This window comes from Agelaius tricolor, unplaced genomic scaffold (assembly GCF_023055355.1).
Source record: "Agelaius tricolor isolate 1412-34295 unplaced genomic scaffold, bAgeTri1.0.p SCAF_9, whole genome shotgun sequence".
Lineage (NCBI taxonomy): Eukaryota > Metazoa > Chordata > Aves > Passeriformes > Icteridae > Agelaius > Agelaius tricolor.
Window position 1 is genome coordinate 11,298,572 of NW_027269269.1, and position 22,683 is coordinate 11,321,254.

The window sequence follows — 22,683 nt, forward strand, 5'->3', positions numbered from 1 at the left end:
GAGTTGTATGCACAAGTCACTCTGGCCATCCAGAATTAAGTGAGTTTACCTGGCAACACCACAGGAGTTGAGCACATTGGAAGGCTGAGTGACTGGCTGTTGAACCTTGTACAACAAGTGCATTCAGTGGAATTGTGCTAATCGATTGGCACACCAGTGTAATTTATTTAAAATAACTTTTTACTGTTCCTAAAGGTTCCATTTTGAAGTTTCTACTTCATAGGATGAAAGAGGTGCCAGTGCTCTTTAATTCTTGAACAGACTGGACTAACTCCCAGCAAGAGCCCAATTTTTCTGTGGTCCTTTTTGTTTTTAATACTCCCTGTGCAATACTTTGCCAAACTCCAAAGAATAGAAATAAAAATGGAACATTTTCGCCTTCTGGTGGCTGTTTATCAGGGGCAAAATGATTTTCAGACAATAACCAAATCTCCAGGCCCTTTGGAAGCTCAGATACAGCTATTTCTAGGTTGTCACACGTCTAATTAATATAAGTACCAACAATAATACTCCTGCTGGTATTCTACTTCAGCCAAGGCTAGGCTTCCAAGTCTGGTAGCTGATCTTTAAGAGTATCTTTACACCCAGCTAATACCTTTGTGGGGTTGGTAAGAATTAATTGGCACAGGTAGTATTTATCACTGTACAGTGACTTCAGGAAGTAACATTGTACCTCATAGGATCTTTCTTTGCAGTCATCTGGGGTTTTAAAAGCCTTGGTATCAAATACTCATTTTAAGCAATTAGGGTTCTAGGAGAGGTTGCAGCATAAAAATGCTGTAAAATATAAGCTTATTTTAATTGTTTACAGCTATATTAGGAAAACTGTATAGAAAAGGAAAATTTTTGTTTTGCTTTGTTATTTAGAGAATTGCATTTTATATCACCAGAGACACATGCTGGGAGAGTCTTTTTATTCTCCTCAGCTTTGTATGCATCCTTGAAGAAGAAAAGTTGTGTGCAATGAAAGAGTTTTAATTCTGAATTTCTTCCCCCGCTGTACAGCTGCGGTCGGGGCTGTGCTGGCGTGTGTTCAGGAGTCTGTCTGTTTTCATCCCCTTGCAGCGCACTAATGTCTCCCATCTGAAGGGCTGAAATGGAGGCCCTTAGTTCTGCAATTTAGATTTGATCCAATGCTAAGGAAACGTCCCCATCCAACCATCCAGGAGCCAGTCTGACAGTTGCTCTCTCAGCACCTGAGCTGGGAGCAAAGCCTCCCTTTGCAGCTACACACCCCGCACTCACAGACAGACCAAGTTTTGTTACCATCTCCACCCCGGATTTCCCACAGCAGGGTCTCAGATGACTGGATCCTTAAAACAACTTAATCTTAGTGCAGTAACTAAATAACAAAATAGCAGCTTAAGCTGGTACCTCTGAGGAGGGACCCCAAACGAAGGAAGCCCTGGGCTCTTATACCCTGCCAGTGTAAATGCAGGAAGGTCTGGGGTCATTGGCTCCTGCCGTGTCTCGGAGTGTCCGGTCACCTGGCCGGGCCACAGGTCCCCAGGCCCTTGGCTGTGCAATGGGTTGGCAGTTCTGGCCTCTTGGCTCAGGCTCTCACCACACATAGCCCAACCTGCAGCTCCACTGCAGCTGCTCACCCAGCTTTGGGCACTGAGTGTGTTCCTCTGCTCAAGGTGGTGGTTGTGGTAATGTTGGCTCAGTCAGAGACAAGTTTTAGTAATGAGTTGTGTGCGCTTTGGTAATCCCTGGTAATGGCAAGTAGAACAGGTTCTCTTAAAGCACTGCTGAGGGCTGAATAACTGAGAGTGGAAAGGGTAGGAACAGTGGGAAATGCCTGATATGACTGTAAGAGAGTGGCTGGACTTGTCAGCTTTTGAACTTTCTTGAGCACAGTTTTGATACACTCTGGTGTTTCTCCTTATAGCGCTTCCACGTCGCAGTCGGACCATTCCACTCACACCAAATCTGCTTCTGCTTTGTCGTCTGACTCCATCTCCACCTCAGCAGACAACTTCTCTCCAGATTTAAGGGTATGTTTTGTCTTAAAAAATAAAAAATTACAAAAATATGACTTCCTTTAGAGAACATCTTGCTTCTGTGAGTTTGCTATGGTAAAATAATGTCAGCTTTCAGTAATGCCAAAATATGTTTTGCGAAATTACTGAAAGGACCTGAAGTCAAACAGGTGAAATTGAAGTTTACTCTCATATGATATCCTTCTTTATAAAGTTGTTTAATTTTGAAAAAGCTGACTCTTCAATCCTCACTTGGAGATGAATTTTCAAAGTTGCTTCATTTTGTTTTAGGTGCTTTAAGTGAAATCCTCAACCTGTTAGTTGTATATACTTTTTCTTCCTTATGTATGTATGTATGTTGTGTGTATGTGTATATACATGAGGTGTTCAGTCTTGAGAGCTTCTGCCTGTTTGTAAACACTGAGTCCTTGGAAGTACATCCTTTCAGAGAAAGATTGCAATCTCCGAGCTGATAAAAATAACCTTCAGTCACAATGAATTGCTCTGACATAAAAAAGGTCCAAAAAAAAGAGCTCTTAGATTATTATGCTATTAGAATAGTTAATTATAAATTCAGAGTTCTAGTTTGGTGTCACAGGAGTTTTGAAAGCTATCTGTATGTTCCTCCTATGAAACCAAGGGGTTTGTTGATATATCTTAGCTCTTAAAAAAAAAAAGTCCCTGGGTATAAAACTGTTGGTAGTGGTACATTGTATTAACAACTCCTGCATTTCTCAGCTGTGGTTGAGAATCTTTGTAAAATGTAAACACAGTAAAATTGCATAAAAATCTCTGAATACAAAGCTAATTCCTTTGACAAGCGTGATGATTTTTCATCCCGTGAGTGCTGTCTCAGTCATCCATAATTAATAACAGAGAGTCCACCTGTTCATGACAAGTATATGAATGTTTCTTTCTAAAGGCAGATTATTAGCCAATTTTAAGCTAAGATTTGGAAATTAATCAGTAGTTTATGTGCACTCTATGATAGCTTGCACCTTTTGCCTATGGATACAAATAGTTATCTTCTGAACACGCCTGGGTGTGGAAATTTGTAATATGTCTGAAGTTTTCCCCCTGTGAAGTCAGGGTATTCAGTCACTCTAACAGACAGAAAATATCATTTTTAGGCTGAGGCTAAGTGGCTTGTTGATATGAATAAGATTGCAAATTCTGCTACCACTGTGACTGTATAATATTATGTTATATATATGATATTATAAAAAAATTAAACTTACTTAACTTTCTTTTTCTTTTTTTTTTTTACTGAAGTTTGCATATGTGAATTCTTTTTTCAGTTTTTATGTCCAATTCGTCTTCTCACAGTTTCTGTGACACTTGAGGACTACCTTTAGAAGTAGAGGCCAAGCCAATATTTCCTTTCTAGAACTGCAGTTGTCTTTCCCTTCTGGTGGTTAAGATGGCTCAACATGTTTTCTTTGCAATCCTGATTGTATCTTGTGACTCTTTCCTCCCTTTTGTCACCTTATCTATGTGAACTGTAAGCTGTCTGGGCAGGGATTCCAGCTCTCCTCAGCTTGTCTGGTTTCCCATTCAACAGAGCCTCTGTACTCACTAGCAATCAAAAATAGTGTCCACAGAGGAATGTTCACTTAGCTGCATGAGAGATTTTTTTTAAGCAGAAGATGCCTATATGTTCCTGGAGGCCATTAGGAGCCCATAATTTCATGCTGTGCCACAGTTCCTATAATATGCAGGAGTGATTTCTTCACAGCCTGCCTGCTTTTTTTATTTCTAAGCAATCTAAAGTTCTGCCTTGGTTGAAACAAATGCAGCTCCTCTTTCATTTTAGAGTAGTGTTTCAGGAGAGATGGTAAAGCAGAGGATTACTTATTTTCAATAGTGTCACTGCAGGCTAAGTGTGAGCACCTGCTTCTGCTGGCAAAAGGCTTCTTGCTCTTCACCTGCATCAACACTGTGTGAACACAATTTGGCACATGTCTTCTGTGCTTCACCTAAAGCTTACTCTTGCAGAGATGGTGTGAGTGGCTGCAGTGCACCTGTGTGTAGGTGTAAAGCTGGGTCATTCCTTTACACTCCAGCGGCTGCTTGTCAGTGGTAGGCAGACCTGGAGAAAATACATTCCCATGCTTCTACTTGTATTAGAATATAGGGAGAAAGAGACAGTTTCCAATGCTACGGATTGATTTAATTCTCCTCGAGGAACTCATGCATTCATCATTTCACTCTTCATTACTGAGAGTGTCTTATGCTGGAGAGCAGTTCTTGGGGGTCAGATGATCTGTTCTCTGCCTGTGTTCAGCCTGTCGTGCTGGTATTGCCAGTGCAACTGCAGACCCACCATCTGCCCTCTAATCATCGCTGTCGGTGCTGGTGTGTTACTGTTTGCTCCCTGGGCTTCCTCTTGCAGCCTGGTGCCAGCTCCCAGAGGGAACAGTTGTTATGAGAGATGGCCAGCTAATGCTATTTTCTTTCAGGTCTTAAGTCGAGGACAATGGACATTCTTTCCCTTGTTATTCTTTGTTTGGGTTTCTTTGAATTGACATCTCTGTCATGTGACTGTTCCACAAGTTTTGAAAGTCAGTTCTGTGAGAGATCTTTTTAAGGTCCTGATTATTTTTTCTATTTTCTTTGAACTTTCTGAGATGGCCTTGCCTTGGATATTGCAAATGAGGCAGTACCATTAACTGATACAGTGGCATGAGCATATTCTCTACTCCAGGTCTTTCCTTACACACCTGAGAATCTTGTGGAGCTTTCATTGGCACAAGACAGCGTGAACTCCCAAGTGTTACTTAGATTTGAGTACTCAGGTGCTGAGATTTGAGCTAAGCATCTCACTACTGTGGGACAAAAAGAGGTCCTATTGTGTTCCTGAAAGAATGTAAGAGAACTAGCCCTAAAGAGGGAACTGATGCATTTTGTGGTAACTCTGTGGTATGGGTGGCAAGTGCCTGGGCTATGCCATGTTCTCACAGGAAGGTGTTGCATCAGTTAGCTTTAAGAGGCTGAAAATAAGCTTTTCAAGATTTTAATGTGGATATGCCAGTTATGGGATTATTATCTTGTGTGTTTAAATTTTCCCTGCTAGAGTGAATTGCTATGTGGATTCATCATCACTCCTACCTCTATTTGGTCTCTGCCTCTGCGTGTGCATTGGCTTAAATTTAGGAATTAAATTTCTGTGACGATGGAAAAACACTTTGTGATAGCTACAATTAGCACTCTCTTTTTCTGTGGGGAATTTTTAGAAGAATAGTAGGCGTCCATTGGGAGGAGGGAACCAGAGGAAGGACCCACCTAATTTCTTGCAGTCTGTGCCTGCAGTTTTCTTTTGGAGTGCAATTAACACTCTGTGTGTGCACGCGCATGTGTGTAATGAGGTCAATGAGACAGCCACTAGGGATTCCTACTGAATGCATGTGCAGTATTTTTCCTAGATCTTTCTCCAAAGTATTTAATAATAACCTTTATGAAGGTTTGTTGTTGTTTTGGGTTTTTTTTTTTAATGTATATTGAGCATGTCGGTATCTGGAACTGAAATTAAATTGCCTTTCCAGTAGAAAGTTTACAGAATTTTCACTTCATAAACTAAATCTAAATAACTTTTGGCTGCTTCAGTTAGTTTCATAGAGGAAAAAAACCAAAAGAAAAAAAAAAACAGCAAACCAAAACCCCAACAGAAAAGCAACAAAGCACTCTTAGGTTCTCCTTCCACCCCCTTCCTGATCTTAAATCCAAAACTGTTTAGAATTGATTTAGGGTATATATATCTTGGAGGGATTTTTTAGCAAATACCCTGCCATATGTTTTAACATAAGTTATAGGTCAGGCAAGAACAGAATTGAAGTAGTTGGAAGTGAAAATGGATTTGGAAATCCATAGATATTTTGTAATTTGAGTTGAGATGTTAAAAACACCTTAAAGCCAACTTTGCCAAAGGGATTGGAGTGTATAAATAGCTGTTATAGATCTGGGAAGTTGGTGGTTAATAAAATACAGTGAGTTTCTTGCTGCTAAGTCCTGTAGGCAGTATTTTCTCCTATGCATATGAGGAGACGTGTCTGTGCATTTTATAGTACTTGAGTCTTCTTGCTGATGCTCTATTTTTTATCAGTAGAGATTTTCATTTTTAGGTAGTTGTTGCTTTATAGGATAATGCCTGAAGCTTACCATGTTCAAAGCTTTGGCGTGGCCCTTATAAAAGGGTTGGATCCTGTTCATTTGCAGTTGAGAAGCAGTGGATATAGCCCTAGAGCCTGCTGCCACTTCCCTTAAGAGCAGTACCTTTGCCTGATAATTTGTTAAGGCCTATTGTGTTTGCTTTTGGATTGCATGCAGCAAAAGCTTAAGCTAAAGGATGGAAACTCATATGTTGTTTTCTTTATATTTCTTCTTGCACCTAGAAAGAAGGAAACTACAACAGATCCATGTCACCTGCATAGTTGTGCAGCCTTCAGAAAAAGTGGTTTAAATCTTTGTTAGCATTGCTGTTGTGACCACGAAACTGTTCTGCCCTTTAAGGGCAACAAGATCCACAATTCCTGATACTCCTTTGAATCCAGACAAAACAAGCATATGACCATTCATGACTGTTTGTTCCCTACATAAAGATTTTCTTTAACATACAAGGACTTGGTGGATTTACAGTAAGTAGGTTTATGCATGAGGTGCAAGAATATTGCTGTAGCATTCCCAGGACTTGAAGGTTAGAAATGGGAAGAAACAGAGTGGCTTGCAACTTTAATTTGTTCTCTATTATGTGTATGGTTAAAGACTGTAGACAAGCCCATGTGGTTTGTTTTGTAAGATACATAACTGGTGCATGACAAAAGGTATATGAAGGAGTATTTCCTTCCAAGACAGTAAATGGATACTGTTGCTGTCTCCTTAGGTTTCCTGGATTAAATCTGTTTGGGCAAGTCTGCATTGAAGCTAGCCAACCACAATTCCTTTGCGCTCAGTAGAAGGACATAGATCATTTATGATCTGATCTATTTCAGCTTTAAGGATATGCCCATGTTAGGTGAGAATGTAGTGGAGTTGAGCTAGAGAAGTCCTTGGTGCAGATGTTGGGAACATACTTTGAGGGGCAGCAAGTGATTTCTGTGGATCCCAGCTTTAACTGGCCTCAAGTAAATGTGCAGTTTTATCTGTTTTGAGGACCTAATGTATTTCTCGTCTGACTGTGGAGAGAGTGCAGAGTAATATCTCCAGATATAGGCTTGTAAAATTGAGGTAAATCCTGTCCTTCAGATGATATTGGGCAGGATTGATTGAAATGCCAATCACTGACTTTGCCACCTTTGCTTTACTCTAGCTTTAGTGCAAAGTAGCTTAGACTAGCTTTTTGTAGGACACGTATATTGTTAGTAGAAAAACATATTGAAGAAAGATGTGATTCCCTCCCCCCCCCTCCATCCTTTGCTGTAAATCACTAAAACTAGCCTCAGTGAGCTTTTCCATTACTATCTCCCTGCCAATGCAGGAAGTGTGTCAGGCTTTGGTTATGTGTAACACATGTTCAACAAGAGCTGGGTTTAGAGAGTGACATAACGTTTTAAACTCTAAGCACTCATTTAAGCAATGTTTTTCAGTTTTGATTTTAAGGGACTTTTCAGTCAGTGAGTGATGCTAGCTTGGAAGCACTAAATCATGACAAAATCTCTGCCTAAGCTCCTCCATGGTATTTGAAGACCTTCAGCCCTGCCAGTCAGCTCCGTGATAATATATGGAGATAAATATTCCTGTTTCAGACTAGCCCTTGACTCCTTGTATGAGGCTGCCTGCAAGCAGCAGTTGTTCATAGCAAATGCAAAGATGTCTTCCATGCTGGGAGCTTTCCTTCCCGGTGCACTGGACTGTGACTGCTATTAAGTTACAGACTGTATTGCACAAGCCACCAGATGGTGAAGATAATTGACCTGTGGTCACAAAACACTTGGCTAGATGTGAGCTGGTGATGCAGCAGTGAAATTGAATAAACTGTTCATTTTTTTACTGTCACTGTACGAAGACTTGACTGTGTATTTCTCTGCGTCATTGCTTGGTTCTGTTCTCACATGGAGGTGCACTTCACGTTTTCATGTGTTTGTACAGGAGTAGAAGCTATGCAGGCAGAAGTGGCCTTCACCTGACCTGCCAGTTGTACTTCCATAGGTCCCTTTGTACACAGGGACGAAATCCAAGAGCCAAATCCAAGAACAGGCAGTGCTTTATGTTATCAAAGGTGTGAAACAGGGACTTAAAGAGCAGCGGAAGAGAAGTAAAGAAGTCTTACAGGGAAACATATTTTAACTATCTTGAAATTCTGATTTTGACCATACGAATTGCATTTGTGTGCCTGGGGAAAATGGCCTTCCTTTCTTTGGAGCATTAAGCTGTTGATGAACAAAGGCACAAAGGACTGGCTCTGGAGAATGAATGATGCTCTTGTCCATAAGCATGGTCATATCAGGACAGCCCTGTTAGTGACTGGAATTTAGCCACTGCCACATTTTTCGAAGACTCCAGTTTATAGTAAGTGCTGGATATTTCATAAGAATTATAGTAATTTTCATTTTAAAATATCCCAAGAAATGGAAAATCTTGTTTTCCTCCTTGCACCTCTCCCCTAAGTCCTTTTCTGCACTTCTCCCTTTCAAGGAAACAAACCCACAGAGTAGCCAACCTCTGGGTTGCAAAATATTGATTTCATGCAAATTAGATAGGGAAAAAAGCCAGATGCAGTCAGTTTTCTGTCTCCTTTACATGGAAATAATACTCCCTAAGTGCTCATCTAGTTAGAAAAGAGCAAAGACAGCAAACATTGCTAATTTTTCCTATATAGAGGTACCTAAAGGCTTGAATGTGGAGTAATGCACAGTGAAAGAAATCTCTGGAAGCATTTATGATTGCCATCTATTAGGAATGGAAAGCTGAGGAGAATGAGCAAATGGCCTTCATATGTTCTGAAAAATATTTTCATCTCTTCCTAATTGACTGCCATATTTCTCCTAGCTACAAAGTGCAAGAATTTTCTTTTTGTTGAGTAAAACCAGGTAAGAGGTGGCTTCCCCCCCTGCCCCCATTATAGTTTTGTAAACTGAAGGACAGATCAGGCAGGAATGAACAAGCATGGTATTTAAAGGGAGTACATGGAATTGTGATTGCATGCAGTGACTGCCAAGATTTGATTTTCTGTAGATGTTTTTGCACGGAATGAAACATCTTTTTTCCCTTCTGTATGATTGTTTGCTCATTATAAATATATAATTATCTGTATCAAACTCAAAAGTGAAATTCTTAGTAATGCAGGCAGTATTCTGTGACTTATTTTAGTTGGTGGAATTTATAACTCTGGTTTTGGTCAGAGTGTTTTTCTGTCACTTAAGACTTGATATGAAATTCACTGAACTAGTTTAATGGTTTCCTTGAAACTTTTAATCTTCTTTTTGCATGTAAGTTGTTTGTTAAACAAAGTTCAGTAAAAATAAAGGATAGAGTCAAGCTAATGTGCTGTCCAAAGTTTTTGAGCAGCCCATGGAGAACAGAGGCGTTGTGGTTTGAGACGTATGTGGAACCCTTGGCAGTGAAGAAGGTTCTGTATTAAAAAACGTTGGACTTGTCTGAATAGATAATATCTGCAACTTTCTGTGCCAGGGAGTGTTGCTGAGTTGAGTCAATGACGACTTTCTGTCAGAGCCTAATGAGAGAATTGTCTTGAGGCACCAAGCCATACAAACTTGAAGAGACAAGCCAGCCGTGGTTGAACGAGTGGCCCTCAACAATGTGTTCCTTTGAGCTTCTAAGCTTTGCCTTGTAGTTGTGCAGCGAGGGCCCAGGAGATTCACCAGCCCAGGGAACCCAGAGAGGCTGTTCTTTGTCACTGGACATCGGGTCTCAGTGGAGAAGAACATCGTGGACAAAACAAAGCAGAAAACCCCAGGGAAACACTGCATGGTGGCTGCTTCCTCCTTCAGAAGAGTCCCTTTATATTACTTTAGGGGCTGTATTTCTTTTTTTCTAAATACAGTAACCTTCAGCTTTTTAAAGATTTTCAAGACAGTGGTAAGTAAGCGAGTGATTTCTCAAGGACTTTTATGCTTTCTCAAAACATATATGGTAGGCAGAGATCACAGTTTGTGATGTGTTTTTTTTAGTTGTGTCGGGAAGGAGTAGTTAAAAGTAGTTGCAGTGTACTTTGTATGTTATTACTGTCTTTAGAGTAGTGTAATACATGATCTGTTGTCAGAACATTTTTGATAACTTAAGAACTTCTTGTGTTCTGTTTTTTTTAACAAGCTAGGAGGCTGCCTTTGGCCAAGTGCTCTCTTAGGAGCTGAATGGGCTTGATGTGGTCTTTTGGCGGTATATTTGATTCTTTGTGTACTCTTCTGAAATGATCCATGTGTCCATGGTGTTTTGTCTTTTACCCTATGAACTTTTAATATCCCAAAGGAATAAAACATAAAGCTTTTTTCTGCAATTAATATCTTGCAGCTCTGAATGTCTCTAACATAGTTTTTCAAGCCATCTGGTCATAATCCTCAGAAAAGTCCCTGTGCCTCAGTCAGGCAGAGATATTTCTGTTCTTTCCCATAGTCTTTCTCCTGTGGATTCTTAATGATTCAAAAATAATCAACTAAGTCCATTTACTTGCTTGATTTATGTTTTATTGCATTTCCAGTAGGATTCTTAGCACACAAATCTTCTCCAAGTACACTTGAAATAGCCATAAATGGCAGCTGAAATTCTCCTCAGTGTAGTGCAGTGTTTGCAGTCAAGTAAGCATGGCTTCTGTTCCGTGGTCCTGATGGTTGAGCACTGAGAGGACAGAAGCACCTTAGCAGTGAAATGCTAGGAAAAATGTTCCCCTTTTTCCTGTGGTAAGAAACATTTCATTTAGAGAAGAAACCTATCCACCTGTGAAAAACTGTCCTACAGAAGCATATTCATCTTGTTTCTGCACAGACCTGTGTCAGTTCTGCATCCTCTGTCAATGTCAGCTGGACAGAATTAGACCGCTGTGGGGATTTTTTTCTGGCATGAATGGAAAGAGCTTCTCTATCTGTTTTGTTTCAGGTGTTTTTACACCATCATTGGAATAATGATAAATCTTGATGCACCTGCCATAGTGTCACTGTCCTTCATTGATTGACTGATGGAAACAGCCATGAAAGAGGAAAGGGATGGAGTGGTAGGGCAATTCAGGGGAAGGAATAGGTGAACATGGTTTGAGAGCCCCCAAAAGGCATTTAAAGCAGAGAAGCATTAGTTATGTAAGTGTATATGTTTTGCTATTAATTTACAAATAAAGTTCATAAGTTAATCAAATACGTAAAAGTAATCCTATGGCTAAGTCTTTGCAGGAAGGCTGACTTCCCTTATGTGGTTCTTTGTGACAGTAGACAAGAGCCAGCTCTGGCACAAAAGCTGTCTTTTATACCTCAGCTAAGACAACCTGTCTTACAAGCTTTGGAGTCATGCCTTTTTAAATTAAATCCATGCAGTATTTGTATCTGACTTGGGTTCATTCCTTGCTGCCTCTCGCACACAGCACGTTTGTACTTCTCTGAAAACATAGGATATGACTGCTCAGTTGTTTGGGGATGTCCAGGAGATTGGGTTTTGCTACGCTGACCACAAGGAAGGACCAGAGTTGGGATTTGCCCTTCCATATCTCTGCTGACATTCCTTTACCCTAGTTCTTAGCCTTCAGTGGGAGGAAGGGTACTTATCCTAAAGGTGCATCTCCCAGGTATCCTGCTTTCCACTGACTGCTACACAGTGTCTCGGGGGACCAGCAGAGATCTCCAGTTTCAGGTGAAATAGTATTTCTGCAGCTTACTGACTACATTACCTGTAAAGTTGCAAAAATGGTGATTAAAGAGGGCATTTAATCATTTTCCATTTCTTGCAACAAAGACATTAAAAAAATAGGGAGCAAAGGAAAGTTTAAATATGTTAAGTACAACCAGAATATTCCCAGGTAGTCCTTTAAGTGTAAAGTATCAGAGAGATATTTTCCTATAGGAGATTAAACCTCTTACTTGGCTTTTGAGCTTCAATTTCATATTTGAAAAGATAGATTTTTTTAAACGCTACTCATTCTCTCTGTTTTTGTACACGTACAACATGTGCATTCTTGTCCCTGCAGCATGACTTTCAGCTGTTGCTGCTGACAGGTGCATGCTCACAAGGTAGACAGAGACCTGCCAAATCTGAGTTCAGGGGCTGCAGAAGCAAGGGGACTTGGTGTGTGTATAATATTTGTCTGTACAGGCAGGTTATATGTGTTTATGTCAAGGGACCAGTTAAGCGACCGCCTTCCTGCTGTAGGAAACAGGACTGTGTAGCTGGAGCAAAAGCAGTTCCCAGCTTGGAGAGCTTGTCTTCTCAGTAGATGGAGCAGACATGGGGAGAGGTTTTGGGGAAAGGAGTAATACAGAAGCAAGGTGTTCATGCTGTCAGATTGAACGTGTCGAACCAGTGCTGTGGCTTTATGCACAACTCTCTTCAAAATGTGCAAAGTGACTTGGAGTGTGTAGGAGGTTACCAAGGAGAGATTAACTCAGAGGAAAGGAAAAAAATTACAAAAAAGGGTACATTTTAATATTGTCTAAGCCAAAAAAGATTCCTTTTGCTCATTTTTATTGTGATTCAGGATAAAAGAATCTTTGCGGACTTGTGAAAACTGTTACACAACAATTTGGTAAAACAAATCTCTCTCCCCTTTAAGTTGTGTGAAGCCAAACAATCTGACCTTTGTGGGTTTCAGAACTCAAACATTCAGGAGAAAGTTACAAAAGAATAACTGGTAGATGGCTAGAAGAGACCTCAGGTGCTCTCCTCACGCATCTTCATTATCAGGAGGCTTGTGCAGTGTCCAGGGATAAAATGACTCTCTCTCTGGTTGGTTCAAGCTGCTCCCTCTCTCCTGCCTGGGTTTTGCTTGCCTTCACTCCTGCAGTCACACTCTAAGGAAGCAGTGACAGCACTGGCAGGGAGGGCAAGAGGAGGCAGTCCTGGCTTGGCCTCAGCCAGCACAGGACGGGGATTGTCAGCCAGGCTGTGCAGCATCGCTGGTAGGCAAGCACCTCACCAGGCAGTACAACAGGAAAGCACCTTGGCTGTTTCCTTCATGGTCAAAAAGCAAACTCTGAATTTAGAGTGCCATGTACCCTCTCAGGTCTTCCTAGAACAGTGTTCAGTGGTGCACAGAGCTCTAAGACCTGTGCATAGAATGTGCTTGCAATTCCACTCTGTACCACCCCTGCTGGCAGCAGCTGTTCAGGATGAGCTGTGTGCACAAATTGTGCAGGAACATCATCCAGGAGAGGGATTTCTGTAGCAGCATGCTGGCTGCTGTATTAGGAGGCAGTGTGAACATGTGGTTGGAGAGACTTGCCAGAACTGCAGTACCCTAAATCACAGCAGTCTTACCTTTTTAGCAGGTCCTAAATATCTTTCCCTGACCCCATACATGCAAGCAAAGGAGATCATGATTTTGTTGCTTAGATCTTGAGGTTGCCTCAACAAAACTGCAGTTTCCCTGTGTTGGGGGCAGTAGTTGGGAGGGCATGAGAGAGCTCTGCACCTTCAGCTGGGGGTGACTGTGCTGGAGCTTACACAAGGTGGGATCCTGGAGTAGAGAAGTGGTTGTTGAATGTAGCAGTGTGGGTTTGTTCTGCCAAGTTGCTGCTTGAGCAGAGGACAAAGGTAGGTGGTGGCACAAAGTCCTCACACCCTCTGAGCTGAGCCAGGACATGTGTTTAGGTTCTAAGGTACTCCCATTCTCAGTCTCTTAGCTGTTTCAATTAGAGGGAGAGCTGCTGACAGGTGGGATGGGTACATGATGTTACTTGGTAAAAGAAGACAGAAATAAAGGCTGTTCTGGTGTGCAACAGGACTTCATTTCTCCAGAGATTCAGTTACCAAGCATAACATTTTTGTGGGGAAAAGATAATGAAGACCTGGTTCGACTTAGAGGCAAGGCAGAGTATTCCACTGGTTTTTGGTCATTGTATCTGTTTCTTACAGGAACCATCTTAGTGATGATTGTGATGGAAAGAGCCATGTGTAGCTCTTAAGTCATTGTGGTCCTATTCCTAAGTAGTAATGATTCGCCCAGCTCTGGATGTGTTCTTCATTGCAGATCTCTAAGAATTCTTTGGTTTTATTCCCACTGAACAATTTCAAAGGCTGAGGCACACGGAGGTGGCACATTTCAGCTGCAGGCATATGTGGTACCTGCCTCAGTAGCATTTATGTATCAGCAGCTGCTGTCCCCCCCTGCAGCCAGGCTGCCGCAGTCATGTCCCTGGCTCCATTCCCTGCTTCCTTGCCTTACTGGTGCTCTTAATTTAATTTTGTAAGGTTTGCAGAGGGCTAAATTTGGGCCCAAGAATGTTATTTTTAGAGTCTTGAAAATAGGCTAATGTACAAAAAAATATTTTTCTCACAGTTTAATGAACCGTTTTTGGATTTTGAGGGGGAGAGGAGGATTGGCAGTAAGATGGAAGGGCTTTTCATGTCACCTCCTTAGTCATAGAAGGCGCAAAGGGCCCATTTATGACACTGACGTCATCTCAGAGCTTCGTGTGCTTTGTCCCATACCATTCTTTCTCCTTGATCTGTTTCCTAAACTCCTCTTCTCTTATCCACCCACTTTTCTTACCTGCTGGTGGCCCCTGTCCTTGGCTGATGCTGCACATGTCTTCTCCTGCCTGCTGCCTGCATTTTCAGCCCCACACAGATTCATTTCTCTGAATCAATTTTAAGGAGCCATTGATGGAAGTGAGTTTCAGGAAAATGCCTACCATTCATTTCTTGGTTTCTGCTGGGTTGGGTTTCAAGTGCCCAACTAGAGGCTCATTCAAAATCTACTGTTGAGCAGACAGTGCATAGACTGGCACAACAGAGAGAAGTGTTTGTCCTGGGCTTTCTGACCATCTCTGTCTCAGCCTTGTGGAAAGGATGGCAGTTTTCCAGGGGTTATGTGCTTGCACCTTTGAAATCACCATGGAGTCAGTGCTTTGTTACCTGAGATAGATACTGTGCTGAAGTCACTTGAGGGGTGGTGAAAATTAGTTTAGTCCTCAAGACTGTAGCAAAAAACCCCTGAAATAATAAGAGGGGAGGCAAGGAGGCCAACCTTGAGGTGCTGTGCTTCCAGGAAGCCAGCCATCTGCTGCCCTGGGTTGAAGTGAGCACAGATTTGGATTGCTAACCCTTTCCTCTGATCCTGGGGACATTGCAGAGAAGTGTGAGTGAGCAGATGGATTTTATTAGACCTAGAAGAGACACTTTTTAAATTGAAAAGGCTTTCAACCTTGTCTTCAGAGAATGATGTTGACATGGAGATCCTTGTCTTTCATACTGCTAGCCTGTTCCCTCCTTCTCTCCCTCACTTGCAGGACAGGGTTTAAAACCCACCTAAGCACTACCCACCTCTGCCATCTCAGCAGATGTTTGTCATACCGAGTGCTTTCTATGTGTCTTACTTCATATTTGTTTTGGCTTGAGATAGAACCCAGTTTCCCAAATGTTTACTTCTGGACGTGCTCCCGCTGACATCTGCAGGAGAGCAGTGAGTCCAGCTGTTGACCGAAGTGATCCTGGCAGCAGCTGCTGCCCGTGTGGGGTACGGACCTTCTCAAAGAAGCTGTGATCATGTTCTGAATGCAGAGTGTATTTTCACTCATGTCCTTCCAGGACAAAAGGCCAAAAAGATGACCACCACTTATGGGCTAATTAGCCAGAAGCTTCCATCTCATTTATCATAATCCAGATGTTACCCTGCTAATTCCAGGGCTGTTACTCAAGCGCAGAATTGGACGCACAGGAGTTGAGAGTGGGTCTACATCACAGGCTTTTGTCAGGGAGGCCCTCAGTCAGGCCTTTGATGGGGTGTGTGATCTTTGGCCAACACAGCTGTGCTGACAAGAAGTCTTCAACATCGATTTCTGCTCATTATACCAGCAAAACCTTATTTTTACTGATGTTGCTGATGTGGGGGAAGAGAAGCTTCCTGGCAAGTTGCTGCCAGTGTGGGTTCTGTCAATGATGACCTCTCCTAACTCATCCCAGCCCAGCTGCTCTGACAGCCTCCCTGGTAAGACCTGATCTAAGTGGGTGCAGTTTCTGTTAGGAGGGGGGTTTCTGTTAGGAAGCCAGGACTGTACTTGCTTTTATTATTAATTTTTTTTTCTAAGAGTCTTTTGAATGCATTTTTTAAAATGTACATTCTTGTTCTCAAGAAGGCTTTGATCTTGTTAATCTTTTCATCTATGCATCAATCTGTTGTGTGAAAATGCTGGAATGTGCTCTTATTGTGGCAAGGGCTTTCTTTGGGTTTGTTTCCAATTTTTTTTTTTTGCATAGTTTAGGGAATTTTTCTTCCCTGAGGCTCTCCCTCTGGCTTGATCCTACATGAAAGTTGACCACAGACGTGTCAGGTTCTAGAATGCCACTTTAGGCTATGTCTTTGAATTTTCTTTGCAGGGATTTCCTGATACCAATTTGAAGCAATTTTTTTCCCTTTCCTTGCATTATGATAAAAAACTATTTTGGGCAAGCCTGCACATTCAGCTGTGAGCAGCAGTGAGCTCCCTCTGCCTGTCTTCAGCAGGTGGGACACACCAACCTTGAACTCAAAGTTTTGTGGTTACTATAGCATGAAGCAGAGTCTGGACTAACTTACCTGCTCTCTGTCTGTTTTAAGAGGTTGAGCAAACTGTACTGCTGAGGTTGTGGTCATTTGTCCAGTTTGAGGCAGGGACAACATGATTAAATCCATCTACATGTGGCCACACAGCCTTAATCTTGATCACTTATATTTGCATTTCTCTTCTAGTTCTTATAGATTTAGACCTCAGGTTATGCTTTCCTAGTTACAGCTATGCTTTCCTAAAATGTCCATCTGCCCATGATAGCAGCTGTTCTTGTGAAATCCTTTGTGTAACTTCAATCATAGGTCTGAGAAGTCATGCTCTGTTGGTATAACATGAACCCAAAGGAAGGTGAAGGAGGGGTCATTTGGCAGCCAAAAAAAAAAAATCAAAACTGTACCCCCTATATATACCTGTCAAAATAGTACCTTTGTAACTGAGTCAAGTCAGGACTTTTGCCCTTGTGGGACCCTCAGTGAGCACAGTGGAGTGACCAAGGTATCCTTTTCAGTTTTCCTCGGTGTAAACTAGAAATTGCTCTGCTGAATATTGATGTCATTGTGGTTATCAGTGAGCACTTTAACTGGGAAAGGAACTGATTCCTTTGGCTCTGTCCATAACTGTGCGGGAATTTGACTTGTGAAGGTGGCCTGGGCAGGAGAAGGTTGGAGCGTGAAAGGACGCCTTGGAAGTGTGCTGCCAAAGTACAGAGCCTGGTGTTGGCCTCTGAAGAGACCCTAGGCAGTACTTCAAGATCTTTGAATATTTGTTGTCCTTGATACTGTTGACCTGTAAGTGTAAACTTCTTGGTTTATGAAAACATAATGAATTTCTGTTTGTACTTGTATCTTTTGCCTAGGTCCTGAGGGAGGCAAATAAATTGGCTGAAATGGAAGAACCACCTTTGCTGCCAGGGGAAACCATTAAAGACATGGGTACGTGAAGAGGAAATTCCTTATTGTTTGCTGACAAACCGTAGAATATCCATAGAGCAAAATATCTTGGCGGTCACTGACCAACAACAGCACATTGCAGATGTTTTGGGAGCCGTGATCAGATTGTTTCATTAATTGAGCAATTGCACAGCACATGGGCCAAGGTAACTGGTTCTTCTTTTAGCAGTAGCAAGTACAAAGCAATTCAATGCTCTTGCCGTGAGTGATGGGGTGTGAGTTGTACAGCTCTGCATTTGCTGCCTCCTGAGAGGACATGGATCAACTGTTTCAGTTTGTCCTTGCCACAGGGTAACTTCCTAAGCTGACACAGCAGAATTATGTGTCAAATCTCTGTCATGGGCTTTAGGAAAGGATACACTGCTTTTGCAGAGAATTTACTGTGATGGGGGATGGGTTTTTTCTTTTTTATCCGGACGTTCTGACATGCATCAGATTTGCTGATGCTCTCCATTCTGAAGGCTTGAGTAAGCCTCTTGATTAATTTTCTGTGAAAGATTTTGCATTTGCTTTTTTAACATGTTGCCTTCCTCTTAAAATGGTAAGGAAGAGTGCAACTTCAGTCCTAAACATAAAAAATCAAAAAATGAAAGCTGAAAATACTTCACAAAAAAAATGCACCCATGAACAGCAGCATAAAAACAAGCAAGAAAACCTCCAAGCAACCTGCCTCCGTAATTAATCTTTTTCTCAACCTCTTTCCTCAGAGTCCTAAGGACTTTGAACTCGTACTCTAACCATACACTGCAGACTGATATCTAACTCACTCCACAGATGCTATTAGCTCTAACAGTGAGGCAGTATTTTGAAGGTTCCTAGGGAATGGTTTAAGAGGTCAGAGATACCAATGTTTTATCTGTTGGCAAATGGTGTGATGAGCCACGTAAATCTATAAGACTGGATGGCTTTTGGAGTAGCCCAGACAGCAGCTGCCTGTTCCAGCAAGAAGCTAAAGGCAGCAAAAAGGAAATCTTTGTTATTCATCAGCAATAATTGTTTCCTGTTAAAAGTGTGAAGAAAGGCAAATGTAATTCTCCTTGTATTTTACAGGGAAGGGAAGAAAAAATATTTTCAGCCAACCCAATAATCTAGGGTAAGATTGGCCTGTAAAAGACAGGAATTCCACAAGCAGGGGAATTAGTAAATCTGGTTTCCAGTTTCTTTCTCCCATATGTATTCTCTTATACATACCAAAGGCTGAGCTCATTAGGCTTTCCCGTGGTGATAGCACCACTACAACCTCTCTATTATACCTGGCATTCATTCTCACAAACAGTGAAGCACTTTAATGCCTTGGAGATCCCTGTTTATCAAGTAGAGACTGCTGAAATCATACAGCTGTGGCAGGGTTAAGGTCAGACAAGCCATGTGTGTAGGTACATTTGTACATGCGCAGTGTAATTAAGTAAAATTGTTTCCTTAGGAAACCAGGCTAATAAAATGCAAATGTGAAAGGTGGTGTGGCTTACACGCTGGCAAGGCCAGTGTTTGAGATCGTGCCTGGGGTTCCTTACCTGGAAAACATTTTTCTAGCACCTTTCCTCTTTACCCAGAAATCCTATTCCATTCCTTTTCAGATGTAAATGCATGCTTTTCTTATTAGTGGATTTTGCTGGGTTTTTTTTAAGCATTTCAAAATTACATTTTGAATAATGGGAACTCCAGTGGAAAAACTAGGCAGGCTGCCTTCACCCTTGTTATGCTTCCTGAGTCTGCTTTCAAACCTCTCTCAAACTAGCCTTTGAAAAGAAGTGATTAATAATCAGACACTAATGAAACACTTGGTTTAATTAGAAATGGCTATAAGCATTTTGTGTTTAAATGTCCTTCGAACAAATACATGTAAATTTATATAAATAAATAAATAATGGAATTACTAGCATGTTTATTATAGATATGTATATTTTATTTCTTTTTAACCAGATATTGTGTGCTACATATTTTGCTGCAAATTAGTCACTTCTGATGTTTTAAGGATCTTTCTCCACATCCAGATCTTGAGAGTCAATGAAGACAATTGCAGAAGCAGAGCTGACTTGAGGATGATTTAGTTATATGAGCTGCCAGTGCCCTGGAATAAGGCAGACTTCTTCTCTCTCCCCTCTGGGCTAAATCTCATGGGATAAAGGTAGAAGAAATTTAGGTTCCCATTCTGACCCTTGGTAGCCTCACACCTCATGCTCATGGTGGCTGTCTCCTGGGTGGGAGGCGAGCCGTCCTCCTGACACAGCCCTTGCAAAATGAGTCCCCTAGGGCTTGGAGGCTTGAGGTTATTCAGATGATCCAGGAGTTTTTTCATGGTTCTGGCAGCTCTGTGTTTTTGAGGGGTGTTATTACTTCTTGGTGATAGTGCAAACCATTGCCACAACACAGCCAGACAACTGCTTCAGTGGCAGAAGAAGTGATAGGCAGCAGAGGTGGGGAGGCAACAACCTAAATCTTGGCATTTTTAAGTGATATAAAACAGAAGGGTAGTTAGAGGTGTTTGCTGTGGAAAGCCAGCAGCACCTCTTTCCCTTTGCTGGAACAAGTGAGAAATGTTTGAGGCCATTTAAGAAGGGGACTGTTTTGAGTCACCGTCACTCAGGCTCAAAAATAATTGAATTGTGCAGAGTAACTTGATCGCTGACTTCAGACCTAAGATCACCAGCAGCTGGCTGCTACACAGATTCATGGCTCCTGCAAATCACTGTAGCTCTGCTGGCTTTTAGCATGAGGGCCTTCATCCCAGGGCTGACTCCACATGCAAAGGTGTACAGAAGGACCCAAGCATCCGAAAAACCACATGTATGAGAACTGCCTTCTCCTGCCCCTGGTGGCACAAACCATCTTGGGCACAATCCTTAGCTTCTATGCAGATTGTTGTCAGCTTCAAATGTGTGCATCCAGGCACGAGTGGTCTCCTCTTTTCATGCATGACGTTCTCAGCTACTGGCAGTAAGAGCAAACAGTTTGCACTGAACACTGGCCTGTTGACAGGGGTAGCAGTTTTGTGCAAATGTAGCATTCTGGGTGATGGTACTGTCTCTACCCAAACTCTTAGCTTCTCCACAGTACTGAAACTTGCCAGTTGGCTCTAGGCTAGAACCACAGATTAAGCTTGTTTTAATTTTATCATCTGCAAGGTACAGCCCACATATATTGTTGCTGGCATAATTTTTCTCCCATGAATTAACTGTGAAATTTACATTTTATTTTCTTTTCTTTTCTTTTCTTTTTTTTTTTTTTTTTTTTCTTAAGCTAAGGATGTTACTTACATCTGCCCCTTCACTGGAGCAATCAGAGGAACCCTTACTGTTACCAATTATAGACTGTATTTTAAAAGCATGGAACGGGTAAGCTTTAAGCTTTTGAAATAATCTACTTTTGCTACCTTTTCAATCTTTAGATCTGGGTATTGTTTGAGAGTATTTCTGTGTGAAATATGGCTCTTTGTTTGGGAATATAGACATAAGGGAGCAGGAGCTGGGGATTTTTCCCCCTCCCCTTTTTAAACTCACAAATTTCAACTGTCTACAGGACCCTCCTTTTGTCCTAGATGCATCTTTAGGTGTAATCAACAGAGTGGAGAAAATTGGAGGTGCTTCCAGTCGTGGTGAAAATTCCTATGGGCTGGAGATTGTGTGCAAGGTAAACTTTTATCTGTGTTTTGCAATAGGGGAAGGGGAACATATATTTTTAAAGGTTGTCTCTGTGGTACTGTAGGAAGTTCTGCAAAATGTTTCAGGCAGTATGACTTCACAGGTGTCAAAAACCATTATTTTAAAAGTAGTTTTCAGTATTCTCCAGCTCCACTCATTTGAGAAGAGATCCAAACCTTTTTTCCAGGCTTTGTGCTGGGCAATAGCTTTCCTTGATCATGGAAGTGTAGGCCTGCATCCTCATTTCTCAGGGTTGCCCACCAGACTTATTCTAGGTAGACTCCAGTTACTGTGGATTTCAGTAGGCCTTTCACTTTTTTTTGCATTTCAAAAGCAAGAAAGGGGCACGTTTCCCCCCTAAATCATTAGCTCATGTCCACCTGCTGCAGTGCTTTGCCATGAGGGTCTGGTGAGTAGCCTTCAGTCCTCATCAGGGCTGTTCTTCATTTCTTTCCAGGCAGTACATATTTCACATGTGCCTCTCAAGAACCCTTGGAATAACTGGAAATACAAACTGCAGTAAAAATTAACAATTTGCCTCCTCATGTCTGCTTACAATAGACCCACAAAGTAGATAAAACCACCATCTCTCCTCCTAAATCCATATCTCTGGATGGCATGGCCCTTCTGCTTCCCTCAGTGAGCACATAGGAAGAGCTGGATTCAGAACCTTGTAAGTCTTGGGCTGTTTAGAGCTTGTCAGAGCCCCTCGATGCTAAAAGGATGCTGGATAAGAGCAGATGGAGGAATGAATAGGAATCCCAAAGTGCTCTGGTCACTGCTGTGATTTTGAGGCACCAGGAAGCTAAGCAGACTGTCAAGCTGTGGGTGTGCTGAGTCAAGACCAGTTACTACAATCTGTACCAAATAATCCAGCTGCTCCCTTGTCCTATGAGAGTCATAATCCACCCTGGCTAACACAGGGTGGGGTGCTTGTGCTGGCAAGCTAATTTGTTCCCTGTTTTGATCTGGATTCCTAGTCCTCAGCCATTTTGTCTATAAGCACACTTGGTCAGGTTTGGAGTGAATGGTATCATCATGTATGGGAAACTCAGGCACAAACTATAGGATGGGTGTTTTGGCCCTTTATAGCCTATTTATATATTTCAGCCTGCTTCACCAGGATATGCACAGCAGCTTAGTGTAATAACAGAATGGTACAGATACATCTTATGCATCCTGAAAAGCTCTCTGTCTGAGACCAGTCATGTAATCCCTGTGAGGAAGCAAAGTCTTCAGCTGTTTATCTCGTTCTCTGACTTGCTCTACCATCTTCATGTACTTGAACTTGATAGCTCATTTCCTGTTGATAAGTTTTAGACTCTTTACTGCAAGCATTTTAGTTGCAGGCTTGACTGGAAAAACTTAGAGATGTTTTATTTACTTTCCAAATTTGGTTTTGTAGATGACTATGGAAAGGAGGTCCTGAATGACCCCTTTTTGTCTAAACTGTGCTGCTGTGCAAAGTGGAGGA

General features: G+C 41.8%; 1 protein-coding gene across 3 annotated transcripts in view; it reads left to right on the forward strand.

Moving 5' to 3' along the window:
- Nucleotides 1-22,683, forward strand: part of MTMR2 (myotubularin related protein 2) — a 62,805-nt gene that overhangs the window by 19,905 nt on the left and 20,217 nt on the right. For 2 of the 3 annotated variants that reach the window (XM_071432735.1, XM_071432736.1), the window contains exons 2-5: nt 1,892-1,997; nt 17,475-17,550; nt 20,809-20,903; nt 21,088-21,198. In XM_071432735.1, the coding sequence (XP_071288836.1) occupies nt 1,892-1,997; nt 17,475-17,550; nt 20,809-20,903; nt 21,088-21,198 (388 nt within the window). The remainder of the gene's footprint in view (nt 1-1,891; nt 1,998-17,474; nt 17,551-20,808; nt 20,904-21,087; nt 21,199-22,683) is intronic. The other variant, XM_071432737.1, reaches the window with a different exon arrangement.